We start from the raw sequence: 14,933 nt of genomic DNA, 5'->3' as shown, positions 1-14,933 counted from the left end.
ACTGATCGTCTTTTCCTCTGGATCTAAACACAGGAGACACAAGTGGTTACTATAGTACAGCTATTGTATTACTGTTATTGTTTGGAAGCAGGGAAACTGCCATTCAACAAGCTGCAATAGTTTAAATTTAATCAGCAATAATCAGTCACGTGAGTGGTCACATGATCAGCCATACTCACAGCATTACTCATGATGACTGGTGTTCACAACTCCAATATGCCTCGAAATATCACTTAGTCAACAGATAATTCCTCGAAACGGATAATAAATGCTAAAACACAAATTAGTCGTATTATAAGGACACAAACTGTTTAGACAGTCTTTATTCAAAGCTTAGCAATTCAGTCTAAAGATGTCAGTTATTAACTCCTGACGACACATCACTCGTTTTAAATGACGTGTAGTTTGCTCTATTCTCACAAGATGAAACCCTTGTGTTAAATATCGTATGTAAGTTAAATAAATGAGCGAGTTGAATATCTGCATTAGCCAGCTAACGTTAGCCTTATTTACATGACTAAAATTAATAGAAAACCGTGTAGTAAGCATGGACAAAAGGCGCGTTTTGTTATTTTGTGAACAATAATAAATACTTGACGTGATCAGTAAAGAACCTGTCAAAAAGTGTTTTAAATAGTAGCTAGTTCGCTAATTAGCTAACATGGTCTTATTGTTAGCTGACAGCTAGCTTGATTCTAGAAATGTACGTTTGGTTAAATTATTGTTTAATACATTAGTATACTCGCTTTTATATTTAAATATCACATATTAAATCAACATTATCGTCAGTTTTACAGATTAGCCGGTTACATACTCAACACTCTCTCCAGCAGTCAGCCCTTAAAAGCTACAGCAGAAATACAGTAGAATAAGACGCACAGTTCTCCTCCACACAGCGCCACCTGTGGGACTGGAAGAATTCTGGGTGTATGAATTTTCATGAACCGCAAATCTTTTCTAGCATCCACATAACATGAAACACACACACACACACAAAAGAATGAAAAAAAGGACTGTTTCCATATATTTTTTAAATTTTGATTAAAATAAACAAATGAGTAAATAAATAAAAATTAGATTACAGTAAATAAGTAAATACGTAAATTGAACAGTACAATACAGTACTATAAAAGTAGAAAAAAGAAACATAATAATGTAGCCTTTACTACTTAATTCTGAAAAAAACAAAAACAGATTTTAATTATTGGACAAAAAACTTCCTCATGTAATAACCTAGAATACTGTCCAACACTTGATGGCTGCTCTGTCAAACATTCGTCATCGGTTAGGAACCTGGGTGTGCTCTTTGATACCAATCTTTCATTCTATCTGTACAACCGCATTCTTCCATCTTAAAAATATATCTAAATTACGTCATGCTCTCAATGACAAATGACATTTTTTCTCAATGACATTTTTTTGTGTCAAACTGCATTATTTCCTTTTACAATAATTTGATAAATTCATGATATATCACTTTAATCTATAAAACCTATTTAGTTTAAATTAATTTTTAGTACATTTAAATAATACATTTTATTTTATGTTTTGTTATCTTAAACCCCAAAGATGTCAGGTGGTCCAACTGTCCGAACAATTAACAGACTAAGAACTATTTAAAATGTTGTCTTAATAATAATAAATTAAAAACGAAATACTATGGCATCATTTTAAGTTTGAAACATTTCAATTGATAAATATCAGTGGTTTTAAAGCTGTTTACTAACAGTAAACATGATAATGTATCATCCAGAAGAGCCCGACTGATCCTTGTGGCAGTGAAAAGATTTGTAGATCTCTCTCATATACTGGTACAAACTGCTCATTTCAAGTATGGGTAAGTTAGTGCACTAATACCACGTCAGGTGGTACAACTATTTGGTTGTACCGCCTGATATAAAAAGTCCCAAAATTAAATTAAACACTTTAACACTAAAGAATGTAATTTAACAACTAAAACGTGTTTAAACACATTGTTCATGACTCAACAATGTGCATTATATCAATTTTGAAAATATATATATTTTTGAAAATAGCTTTTTTGGCATTTACTAAATTGCGCAGACATAATTTTTGGCCAGGCTCTCATTCAAAGAAATTATGAAAATATGGAAAAACGAGATAACCAAAAATATATAAATATTAAGAACTGATTATTGTCATCGATGTATGCTTTTTCCTGAGAGCTTTTTGTTTTGCAAAGCTATAACATGACTTTTTTGGCACATAATTTTATCAGATAAATACCTGAACCAAGTATAGTTTTGTTCTTCCCTCAAATTTAACATATTTTAATTTAAATATATATCTTTTTTCCTCATATTTTGATGGTTTATTCAAACTTGTTGGGTCATCAAAAACAAATATCCCCTCTGGACATCACTTTGGGCCACTACTGTATCACAATAAGGAAAAAAAAAACGTGCAACTTGAGTTTCATTAAGATTTTAAACATAACCCAATGCACCTCATTAGAAAATATAAAGATTTTGGTGAAAAATTGATTTATAATCGAAAAACAAAAGATTTTTGTCTATTTTCTATCAAAACACTTTTATATCATATTTGCCAACTTTACCTATTAAAACATTCTAAACCAATAATTCAATCAAGCACAAAAACAGAAACCATATTAACAATCATGTTGTTACTCAATTATATATGAAAACTGATAATAAAAAATAATTCACAAATCACATTTTTTATATATATATTTGAATCTTTATTTTAGATCAATGTGAAGGAGTATAATTTCTTTTCTCAATGCAACATAATCCCAACTATCAATATCACTTTTGTTACAAATTCACAGATGCACTAAACTATCAGGGGTACATTGCTTGCCGCCACATCTATATGGAGAGAGCTGGAAAAATAGTGGATGTCTTTGGAGTTCCCATTCACATCTTCTGATATGCAACACTCAATCACACCATCATTAAGACGACTGCAGACGATTTCACAGCTCACCCTGGCAGTGTATACAGTTAAAGTCAGAAGATCTGGCCTTCATCACATGCAGTACTTATGAATCTAACCAGTGAACCTGTGACAAACAAAAAATGTACCACTTCAAGCATAAAAAAAACAAAAAACATTAGCTCTCTAAAAAAAATCCTGCATGTTTCCACAGTACACAGACATTCCCACTAATTAAAAAAGTCAGATTCCCCCGAGTACAGTACAGTCTACACCAGTGCAAACAAATGATCATGTTAAAGGCCATTTAAAGACATCTACATTAAGAAAACATCACAGTTGCCCTCGAGAAAGACGGAACATTCCATTCAATCTCAGTTAAAAGCACTTGTTACAAACAGAATGACAAAAAAAAAAAAAAAAAACCTAACTTCAGCATTCGGTAATAAATGTAGTGCCTTTAGCGCTCATGTTACTCTCCTACTACAAATGTATGAAGTTTGATGCTCTGAAGCGATGTAGTCAATCCGGAGATGTGTGTCGCTGGGCAGGAGGAGTGTGTGTGGTGGCCGAGCATCGAGTCTGCGCTCACAGCGTGCTGTTTTCAGCGCAGGCCTTCATTATGCCACAGTCCACAGTCCCTCTGAACAGAGAAACGGCTCCGAAGACCTGCAGACGAGAGGACACTTGATGGTGCTCTTGGGTAGAATAAGGCATGTTGATTGACATGTCCTAAACAAGTGCAATGCAGCATCAAGTAGTGACGAAAGCAGTAAAAAAAAAAGAGCTTTTTACTACATTTTTCCCCCTAGAAAGGTACATGCCGCATTGCTGTCTGAATTAAATGCAAGAAAAAAAAAATGCAGAGTCCAGCAAAATAACAGCAGGAAAGCTCATCTCTATTTTGGAAAAAAAAACACATTAAACCAAACATACAGCATGAGCTGTTTAGTCCAATTCATGAGCAAATGACCTTAGAGCTGGTTCTTTATCCTTCACAAATGCTGTATTTGAAACCACATACTAGCATACTTCTGTGGAATTTTTACAGAGGTTGTGGGAGAAAAACAGTCTAGGAAGATTCAGACGGGATTAAAATAGCAACGTACGTCTGCGAAACACAAATTTCTCTAACGTCCCTCTGGAAAACTAGTCCTGTCCAAATTTGGGGTGAGCATAAGAGACTTTCAAAACAATCTTTCTGACCTCAAACTTTTTAACAGAAGTGTAAATACCATACTGAAATACCATGCAAGCAACAGATTCAAGTTTTGCGTATAATCTGTAAGTCAAGGGAAACACCTGTACTGAAAGCAACAACAACAACAAAACATGCTGTGACACACACGGTGATGTCATTGTACAGGTTTTACCTCTTACATGTCTCTTGGCAAAAACAACAGCTCTACGGTGAGGGAAAGTTCATCTTGTCAACCTGATTCATCTTAAGGTGGTTATCCAAGATCTGGAAAAGCTCCTGAATGTTGGGCACGTATCCAGATTGCAACTTGGACCAAATTGGTACATCTAAAACAGAAAGATAGTTATGCATCTTTGACATACATATATTGTTTATATATATTTTTTTTAAGTTGTTTTTTTTTCCGAGTGGAGTGGTCATCCAAATGACATTACCATTCAATGTAACCTCAAAAGCCCCTGTCGAGAGGAAATGGGTCTCCAGCATGTTACTAAGGAAGAATGCCATAAGGCAGGAGAAAATCTGCAAAACAGACCATCAACCATGAGAAACATCCTCCAGATTTAGATTGATTCCCATTTAAAACCACTACGAAGACAGTGGACAAAATGCAGTTGGCATGAAATGTAAATTCACCCCATCTCTGTAATTGATCTTAATGTGGACAATTAATCTGTGCATGCGTTTCAGTTCTCAATTCTATTAGATATTGTACTTCTTAATCAAAATATTCCAGTGAAATGCTGGACTTCTCCAATCATTTTGTCTGCTTAAACCCGCACTTTTCTGACAATTGGCTGCAAGCTTTCATTCAGATCTGCCTCCATCCAGTCAACAATCGATGCCCAGAACCAAGTCCTGCCCTACATTTTCTTCTTCGATAATCTGCTTAATTTGTATATGTGTATATACACTCACCGGCCACTTTATTAGGTACACCTGTCCAACTGCTCGTTAACACTTAATTTCTAAGCAGCCAATCACATGGCGGCAACTCAGTGCATTTAGGCATGTAGACATGGTCAAGACAATCTCCTGCAGTTCAAACCAAGCATCAGTATGGGGAAGAAAGTTGATTTGAGTGACTTTGAACGTGGCATGATTGTTGGCGCCAGAAGGGCTGGTCTGAGTATTTCAGAAACTGCTAATCTACTGGGATTTTCACGCACAACCATCTCTAGGGTTTACAGAGAATGGTCCGAAAAAGAAAAAACATCCAGTGAGCGGCAGTTCTGTGGGCGGAAATGCCTTGTTGATGCCAGAGGTCAGAGGAGAATGGCCAGACTGGTTCGAGCTGATAGAAGGGCAACAGTGACTGAAATAACCACTCGTTACAACCGAGGTATGCAGCAAAGCATTTGTGAAGCCACAACACGCACAACCTTGAGGCGGATGGGCTACAACAGCAGAAGACTCCACCGGGTACCACTCATCTCCACTACAAATAGGAAAAAGAGGCTACAATTTGCAAGAGCTCACCAAAATTGAACAGTTGAAGACTGGAAAAATGTTGCCTGGTCTGATGAGTCTCGATTTCTGTTGAGACATTCAGATGTTAGAGTCAGAATTGGGCGTAAACAGAACGAGAACATGGAACCATCATGCCTTGTTACCACTGTGCAGGCTGGTGGTGGTGGTGTAATGGTGTGGGGGATGTTTTCCTGGCACACTTTAGGCCCCTTAGTGCCAATTGGGCATCGTTTAAATGCCACGGCCTACCTGAGCATTGTTTCTGACCATGTCCATCCCTTTATGGCCACCATGTACCCATCCTCTGATGGCTACTTCCACCATGTCACAAAGCTCTAATCATTTCAAATTGGTTTCTTGAACATGACAATGAGTTCACTGTACTAAAATGGCCTCCACAGTCACCAGATCTCAACCCAATAGAGCATCTTTGGGATGTGGTGGAACGGGAGATTCGCATCATGGATGTGCAGCCGACAAATCTGCGGCAACTGTGTGATGCCATCATGTCAATATGGACCAAACTCCCTGAGGAATGCTTCCAGCACCTTGTTGAATCTATGCCACGAAGAATTGAGGCAGTTCTGAAGGCAAAAGGGGGTCCAACCCGTTACTAGCATGGGGTACCTAATAAAGTGGCCGGTGAGTGTATATACACACATATAAACACATCACTCACAATACGTAAAAAGCATCTGATGCTACTTCCATTAAATCATGACTTAACTGTCAAATAATTCATGCAACCATCCAATAAAATAGTGCCGATGAGCGTCAATATCCTCATATGTTTCTTGACCAAATGTCATGGTGTGAAACCTCTGCCACTTTTGATTAAATACTGTAATATGTGACATAACATGGGATATTTCAAAGTGAAACAGGATATTGAGCTGGGAATAATGTAAAAACAGGATTTGATTAAATGGTCATATTTAGCTTATCATATTATTGGTTAATATTTTACATGCAGTCTCATGGAGCATGATTCATCAGTGCATATTATTCTAAACAAAAACAAAGTTTGATTTCATAACTGTTCCATAAATGGAACTTACAGCATTTTAAACAAATTTTCTGCTGATATAACCAGGCTCTCCTAAAAATTGATTTTACATCTTTAACACAGGTGTTTACAGTCAGTAGGCCATCATATACATTCTGCCAATTCTTGGCCTTCAAACTGAATGATGTGTTTACGGCTCTGAAATGCTGCTCATTCCTCAAAACAGGCTTTTGCGTCAGTTCAACTATGACACAGTGAAAGTTTATCTTCAGCCTTGATTCCGCTATAAAACCAGGTTAGAGTCCAAGCACCATTTTCAACATTACCTTATTCTCCTGTCCCCAGGACCATATTCTTGGAGTGTCCATTCCAAACATTTGAAAAGGATTTTGTCCAGTCACAATCAAAGCGATGGCAAGCAGTTTGAAATAAGAGATGAAGTTACCTAAGTATCTGCAGAGGAAGACACATGACGAGTTAAGTCAGGCCTGACAGAGGGTCAATTCCATAAGATCTGGAAAAATGCTCTCTCACTTGTTGATGGGTTTGGGAGGGTAATTCTCTCCCTCGATTCGGATGTCCGGGTACAGCTGGCTGATGGACCGGGAGTACTCCTGGTACACCTTACTGTACCCTCAGGATATACTAAAAACAAACAGTTAATGGCCAAGATGAATCACTTTAGAAATGGACATGATTATGAAGATATTTTTACATACCGGTATATATTTTTACTTTGTAATGTTAAATCAAAAATGACCTCTCTAGTGAGGTCTTCTCAAATCATTTGATCATACAATCAACAACCGGTACAAAGAACCAAGCTCCACCCTACAAGTTCAATACATTAAATAATTTATACATATGCATGTGTTGTAAAAGATGCTTTATGATTTTAACGTATTTAAAGGGTGGATTTACGTAACGTTAAGTTAACTTAAATCGCTTGGCATTCATCCCATGACAAAACCGGCCCAATTTACCTCAATTCATCCTCTTTATTGTGCAAATAAAATTATTATGCAAGTTATAATTATTTTAATGTATATTTATCCATTTAAATAGTTTATTTTATTTTATTCGGGCATGCCATGTTAGCCGTATTAGCTTAGCACCCCCTTTGGGCTTTAAAGAGAAAGTGAAAACACTGAATAACATGAATGTCTGTGGAGTCTCTCACCAGAACTGGAACTTGAGAACCGGACCCGTGTATAATGTGTGTTTGTTCGGTCTCTGTGTGTGCATGTCGGGTACGGCGCTGTCTTGCTGAGTCATGCTGTTGCGGCCCACATAAATATCCTTCACTGTTACCACAGTAAACAGCAGGAGGGCCGTTAATATACCCGTCTGACTGTACTCCGCCATCTCCGGCCCGTCCACAGCGACAGAACCGAGCCCACAGACCCGCTGCTACCGCTGAACGGTCGACTGCTAACTAACTTACACCGCAGAGTGAATCCGGATAAAGCGACAAGACAAGTATGTTTCAAAATAAAAGTCTCTCACGCTGAGTCATTACAGAGAGCGTGTAAACAGCGACATCTACTGTCTGTGTCATCAACGCATTTCACCTCCACCACGCCACTCTCATCAAAGGAAATTACAGGGAACATTTTACATTTAAATGATTTAAAAACGTTTTAAGATTATTTCATAAAAGTTTTTAAAGAGACAGCAGTTACAACAACGTGTTTCTCCATTTTCACATTAGCACATTAATTACATAATGAGCAAAAATTCAAATGTGGAGAGTTGACAGTAACAATAAAATATGGCGCTTTTTGGTACACTTATGGTACTCGATTATTGTGTTTAATGATCTTAAAAATATATCCTATTAGTTCATGTGTTGATTATGCACATTTGTGAGTGTGTGTGTGTTTGTCATGATTTAAAAAATAAATAAATTACAGGCTGCAAATGAATTATGAGTTTAACTGTAAAATATCTGTCATTTACCCTCGGATTCACAGAAAAGGTTTAAGCCTAGTCCCAGACTAAAATGCATGTCTGAGCTATTTTACCTTAAAGAAACTTGCACTAACATATCTTAAAATATGTTTTGTCTCAAGATGCACACCAGTAATGTCTTTTTTCTAAACACATTTATAAAAGCTACTTAAAGGTCCTAATTAAACTATGGCCTAATCCTGGTTTAATAAAGCCCTGTCTGTGAAACCAGGCCATAGACATATTTCTATAGAACACATTATTCAATATGCATGCAAATACCTAACACATTGATTTTGAAATGCAATAAATACAAAAAGTTTTGTAATTTTATCTTTATTAGTTTATATTTATTGTAGCCTATTATTTATATATTTTATATTTTTATTCATATATTCTATATAATATGACATATTCATATGTCTGTGAAACCAGGCCTGAGAGTAGCCTATATCTTAACCATGGGCACTTTTGCCTAGTTTAATTTCACTTTTAAATTCATGACTGTTCTGTGAATGCAAAAATAATATTCAAAAGCCTGATTGCATAAGCACTCTGGGTAAACTTTATTATGGCCTTTTCCACTTGTATATATTTAGAACGGTGAAAAATTATTTATTTTATTATAAATTATTTCTTCTACATCCTAAAAATGTTTAACTCCTCTCTTTACATTGCAAATGTATTTTTTTGGTTGTTGCATTTATTACAACAGGATGATTATCGTTGCATAATGTTAGTCTATTAGTATTGTTAATACTGCATGTCCTCAATAAATCCATTAATAATTTCAGCAGAGTGGGATTCTCTTTTCAGCATAATATGTTAACAGTACTGTGTGGTGCGTTTGAAAATCATTTAATCAGTTCATAATTTTTCTATGACAAATAAAATATGAACTCCAATAATTGTTGCTGTTTTAAAGCGGAGCCATTTCTCAGCTAATGAAAGGGCTGGGGCTTCAGGATATGTGAGATTTAATTTGGTGCTCAAAACCTAACATACATATTGTAACATGTGACAGCATACAATGGCACAAAACAAGACAAATCATAAGGCTTCAATGTCTTCAGCAGATACAGTATAAGGCTAAAACGATTGAAACCAGAGAATTCTCTTATGAATCTGAATACATCTGAAACCACACACACACAAAAAACTGCAACTTCTCCTGTAGAACCAAAAGAACAGAATAGAATAGGCAGTGGATAGAGATTATAATAACTAAAAACAAACTTACAGGGGCACCATATTACACTCTTTTTTTATAATCAACATTTCCACAAACACTTACAACACCATTCTTTGTCATGTTAATATAATTGTTTTCTGGTGGTTTTGAATTGAAATGTAACAATAATTAGCCTGTTTGAACCTTTGAAGTCTTAATGCATTTGGAAGAACCACTTTAAGCTGGTGAAATACTGTGATGCCACATAAAACTTCCCACCACTGGTTTCCAATGAGGTGAATTATGAGCGGTATCAGATTACATTAAGCATTTTGTTGGGTCACTAGACTATTTAATGCTAACTATCAGAATATGTACTAATAGTTTCATCATTTTAATGAGTAACAAATACATCCATGCTGTTAGTGAGGGTTAATGTTAGACATATTTTAGTAACCACAAGGCTAGGAAAAAGAACTGAATATGTTTTAAGGCATTACACACACATTTGAATGATCATTGTAAAAACTCTGAAACTGCAGTACTGGAGGGTTTGGATTCCATGTGCAGTTCCTGACGGCTGAAACCTTAAAGGGATGTTGTTCTGTTGAACAACCATAACAAATATATTTTTAAGAATGTGGGTAACCAAACAGTCGCTGGTCCCCATTGACTTCCATACTATAAAAAATACTATGGAAGTCAATGGGGACCAGAAACAGTTTGGTTATCCATTCTTCAAAATATCATTATTATTTGTGTGTGTGTGTTCAACAGAACAAAGATACTCATACACGTTTAGAACAACTTGAGTGGGAGTAATTGATAACAGAACTTTTACTTTTGGGTGAACTGTCCCTTTAAGACCATCAGCCAATAATGTGTGAGATGTTGTCTTATGCCGATGAATGAATCTAAATGAATGTGTGACAGAACCAAATGAATAAATATAACAAATGTCACATTTTCTCAATCCTTTAAAGGTTACTTACTTATAAGTGGTATTTTGCGGATAAAGTGCACCCCGAATTAAGCATGAGGGATTGAAAATCATTCTTCTACACATGCATGAAATCTTGTGTAAACCTTACTAGCTAGACATGACAAAAATTAAGCATATTGAGGGGCCATTATATTTTCTAATTTTTCCTCACCAGAAATCTCAAAATAATGTACCTGATGTTTTAATTTTGAGTAAACTACTTTTTTTGTAATTATAAAATAAATACTTAATACGTATACTCAAAAATACTAAAATAATACATTCATTGTTTTGCATTACAACAATGAAAATAAGACTTTTTCACCATTACACCCTAGGGAAAAAAACCTATGTATGTATTTAAAATACATTTACTTCATACTGAGTATCCTAGAAATTCATTAACATAATTACTGACATATCGCTTGAGACTTACTGATATAAAAATTAGCATTAAACTTTATTTGGAGTACTTCTTTAATGCACATTTCTTAATATTAAGCCTTAAAATGTGTTTTAATATCACGGATAGTATGCTCTCTGTATAATATCTGTCTTTAAATGCAAGATATTTAAAGTGTATCTAAAGTATACTTGCAATAGTTCCACTTTAGCACAATCAAATATACTTAAGTATATCTTTAGTTGGACCTCAGCACTATTTCCGGACAACTAAAGTGCATTAAGTACAAAATTAGTTGTTCCAAACAATTTAGCAGACGTTAAGTATACCAGTAGTATACCAAAAGTACAATTGCAGGGTATTTATATTAAGTACGTAACATGTAAATGTATTTGTAGTATACTTAGCATAAAATAAATGTATTTAAAATATATTTTAGTATATTTATTTTTCACTAGGGATTACTAATTAATAATGTGCATTTTAATTAATGTTAACAATTACTAATGTGCATTTTTGGGGAAACTAACTAACTAATAGTTAGTTATTTAAAATATATTTTAGTATATTTATTTTTCACTAGGGATTACTAATTACTAATGTGCATTTTTGGGGAAATGTGCTTAATTGTCATGACAATAATGTAACAATGGAAAGGTGGCATTATTTTATTTCTCATTTCTTTCCTTTGATTTTGAGATGAAATACAACCCGGACATATTCTTGACTGGTTTTGTGGGATTTGCCTTTTAGTGATGGTGTAATTGAAAAAAAAAAGAAAACCATAGAAAAACAACAACAACATGTAAGATAAGCACACACGCACACACACAGAAACAGGGATAGTTCATGGCGTAAAGTAACTAAAATTAGTTGCAGGCACATTCTTGCACTGAATTATCATCAATGATAATAATTCCACAGTTTAAGGTCCTCAGCATGGGCAGGTACTCTTAGGATCGGGCGGATGCGTCAGCCTCACTCTGCCGTCTTCTCTCTCCACGTCTCTGTAGATCAGGGACTTTTGGGCTTTTAGACGACATGCCAGGCACATGAAAATGGAGTCCACGTTCTGGCTCTCCTTGGGATCTTTGGCTGATGTTTCAAACAGTAGCATGTTATGGGAATCTGCAAACTTAAGGGCAGTGTTGGAAGGGACCTGGATATGGTCAAATAGATCGCATTTGTTTCCCACCAGAACTCGAGGGACTGAGGATGACACCCCGTGCCCGTTACACTCCTGAATCCAGGTCTTTAGGTTCTGGAATGAGGCCATTTTTGTGACGTCATACACAAATACCACAGCATGCACATTGCGGTAGTAGTGCTCCACCATGCTCTTCCGAAAGCGCTCTTGGCCCGCTGTGTCCCATACTTGTACCTGTTAGAAAAGAAACGAGACAGAAACTAATTTCACGGTTGCAGAGAAGGTGAAGGAGAAAACTGATGCATCAGAAATAAACTAACATGACAATAAATAAATCAACTTTGGCCATTTTTTAAGCATTCATGGTGTGATGTTAATTCCAAATGATTGCTGGTCAAATCTTTGACCTTTACTCATAATTGTGCTCTTTAAATGTCATAGTGTTTCCCTTTTTTATTTAATGACAACATATATTGGCTCAACATAAAAATGTTGATGCATCTGGAATATTTAGTGCTTGCTTCTATTGCATTAGACGGATGTGTTACTTTCTCAAAATACATTTATATTAATATACAAAATACATAGTCTGTGTGTGCATTTGTGTGTTATCTATGTAATGTCATTCCCTTTCCACCAGTCTATGTATTGAGTTGATAACATTTTTGATTTTGTTCATATTTTTTCTGAAGAAAGACAAAGATAAATAGTGATGAAAACCAAAATATTAAATGTCATGGATGTATATTTAGATTATTTACCGAGTAATCCATTATTTTGAAGAGTGGGTTCAAAATGACAATTTTCACCTGAGATTTGGAGTCAAATTACACGGGGGCAAAAAGTGTAACTTTAGAAAGATGGCAGCATCATTTTTTTTTTTTTTACAGAGATTGGTAGCTCTATTAGTTAAATCTGTTGACTTTATCAATCTTTGTTGGATTAGGCTATATGCCAATCTATGGATACAGTTATAAAAAAAAAAAAAAAAAAAAAAAAAAAAAAACACTTCTTGTGTTTAGCAGGTGTGATGATTTCTAAATTGTCGACATTATGACATGTAATTTTATTCGTCTGAAATGAAAGAAAAGACGATGACCAGGCGCCTTGATGCAACATGCGATCAGAAAGAGTCATTGGTATTACTCAGAATGTAAACATTGAGCTTCCTCATGATGCTGCTGTCACACGTCCACCCAAGCACACAATACAATCGTGACACAACGAGATATCGGCCTTCGGGAAGAGACCAGCCCCGACAATATATCCTACCTTTATTTTCTCGCCCTCGATTTCCACAGCTTTCTCCCTGAAATCCACGCCGATGGTGGCTTCAGTCTTGCAGGGGAAGGCTCCGCCGGTGAAGCGGAAGGTTAAACAGGTCTTACCCACATTTGAGTCCCCGATGACAATGATTTTAAAAATCCGCGTCTGCACACTGTGGTCTAGAGACGTGCTCAGGTCTAGAGACGACGTGATGTTGGCATGGCGTGAGTTGGCAGTTCTTTCTCTGTTTTCTGGGAATTCATTTGCCATAACGGTGAAATGATGTACCGAGCCTGGTGTTCACTGGTCCGGCGGTGATGATGGTGGTGGGGATGGGGGAAGGGATGGCAGATACACTCCCTTTGCAGATGCAGTGAGTTTACACATTGACTGACTGACAAGTATGCTAGCTGATGCAGTAGCCTAAACGCAATTAAAATCGCATAATAGCTGAAAAATAAATGATACTTTACCCATAGTTGAATAAAAATGACAGCATGGGTATGGTAGTTAAATTTAAAGGGATAGTTCACCCAAATTTAAAATTCTGTCATTATTTTACTCTCATGTTGTTCGATCTTATCTTGCTGCTTTGATACAATCTGTATTGTAAAAAGCGCTATATAAATAAAGGTGACTTGACTATTATTGCAGTGCTATTATATATATATATTATTGCTCTATGGTGCAAGTCGCCTGAAGTCATATTGCTTACAATGCGAGAAATAGACCAAAACAGTTATTGACGGAAAATACCCCTCTGCAAAACTGTTGTTATATGCATTTTTGTTCAGATTTAAAAAATAGTATGGGCAAGGTTTGATGTTTTGTCTACATTTGCCATTTCTAGGATGTGTCAACTGAGCATTACACTTCAGTTTTAATATGTGGAATGGAGAACATTTCATTGCAGTCATTGCTGCGTGAATCAATAATGACAGAATTGTCATTTTCAGACCTTTAACCGTATTTTATCGCTCTATCATCATAGCTCATAGATTTATGGAATTCATCTATGTTTCATTTATGTATCAATCGGAAAAAAAAATCTTGACAATTGTTAATACACTAAGAGTATGTAGCCATAAAACGAATGTGTTTAGAATAGCAAAGATAGTTTGGTCTTGAGTGAATTTAATAAGATATTCATATTTCATAGTTCATATTGAGATCTGACTTTTGTTTGCAAACTTTAGTATCTTGGCAAATCTATTGCACAGATTGTGACATTGTCAAACTCTAGAGCAGACAAATCAGAGAAACACAAAAAAATCCTGTGTAGGAGATTATCTCATTAATATCGCGCTGTGTTTTTTATTTCCTATGCATTAATTAGTACTATTGCTTGATTCATCACTGTGGCGTCTTACATTTAAAATGTAATAGTTAAATTAATAGGCCCACATTCATTTACTTAG

The 14,933-nt window shown here is 35.7% G+C and overlaps 2 protein-coding genes and 1 long non-coding RNA gene across 5 annotated transcripts; all 3 read right to left on the bottom strand.

Annotated features, from left to right (window-relative positions):
* Positions 1–2: 2 nt before the first annotated feature.
* On the bottom strand, positions 3–831 carry LOC130085462 (uncharacterized). The gene is made up of 3 exons (XR_008807152.1): positions 815–831; positions 180–271; positions 3–23 (listed from the first exon to the last, which is right to left on the bottom strand). It is a non-coding gene; the product is annotated as an uncharacterized LOC130085462 (long non-coding RNA).
* Positions 832–2,707: 1,876 nt separating this feature from the next.
* On the bottom strand, positions 2,708–8,044 carry selenot2 (selenoprotein T, 2). 3 transcript variants are annotated; one of them, XM_056251225.1, is made up of 6 exons: positions 7,777–8,044; positions 7,131–7,241; positions 6,923–7,049; positions 4,555–4,642; positions 4,293–4,446; positions 2,708–3,651 (listed from the first exon to the last, which is right to left on the bottom strand). In XM_056251225.1, the coding sequence occupies exons 1-5, from the start codon at positions 7,959–7,961 to the stop codon at positions 4,325–4,327; spliced, it is 633 nt and encodes a 210-aa protein (XP_056107200.1). In that variant the 5' UTR covers positions 7,962–8,044; the 3' UTR covers positions 2,708–3,651; positions 4,293–4,324. The 3 variants fall into 3 exon arrangements, with proteins under 3 accessions (XP_056107200.1, XP_056107201.1, XP_056107199.1); XM_056251226.1 differs by having other exon boundaries at positions 2,708–3,588; positions 4,300–4,446; XM_056251224.1 differs by having other exon boundaries at positions 2,708–3,588; positions 7,777–8,043.
* Positions 8,045–11,715: 3,671 nt separating this feature from the next.
* Positions 11,716–13,897, bottom strand: rab33a (RAB33A, member RAS oncogene family). Its single transcript, XM_056251223.1, has 2 exons — positions 13,522–13,897; positions 11,716–12,483 (listed from the first exon to the last, which is right to left on the bottom strand). The coding sequence occupies exons 1-2, from the start codon at positions 13,783–13,785 to the stop codon at positions 12,037–12,039; spliced, it is 711 nt and encodes a 236-aa protein (XP_056107198.1). The 5' UTR covers positions 13,786–13,897; the 3' UTR covers positions 11,716–12,036.
* Between the last annotated feature and the right edge of the window lie 1,036 nt (positions 13,898–14,933).

The sequence above is a fragment of the Rhinichthys klamathensis genome, unplaced genomic scaffold (genome assembly GCF_029890125.1).
Source record: "Rhinichthys klamathensis goyatoka isolate OS25496 unplaced genomic scaffold, OSU_Roscu_1.1 h1tg000079l_1, whole genome shotgun sequence".
Classification (NCBI taxonomy): domain Eukaryota; kingdom Metazoa; phylum Chordata; class Actinopteri; order Cypriniformes; family Leuciscidae; genus Rhinichthys; species Rhinichthys klamathensis.
Note: the sequence above shows the minus strand (reverse complement) of the source record. Positions and strands in the feature narration are given on the sequence as shown.

Excerpts from the sequence above, each read along its gene's own strand:
- rab33a (XM_056251223.1), bottom strand. The coding sequence starts at position 13,785 with ATGGCAAATGAATTCCCAGAAAACAGAGAAAGAACTGCCAACTCACGC. Across the intron at positions 12,484-13,521 it reads TCGAGGGCGAGAAAATAAAG|GTACAAGTATGGGACACAGC; the intron begins GTAGGATATATT and ends CTTTTCTAACAG.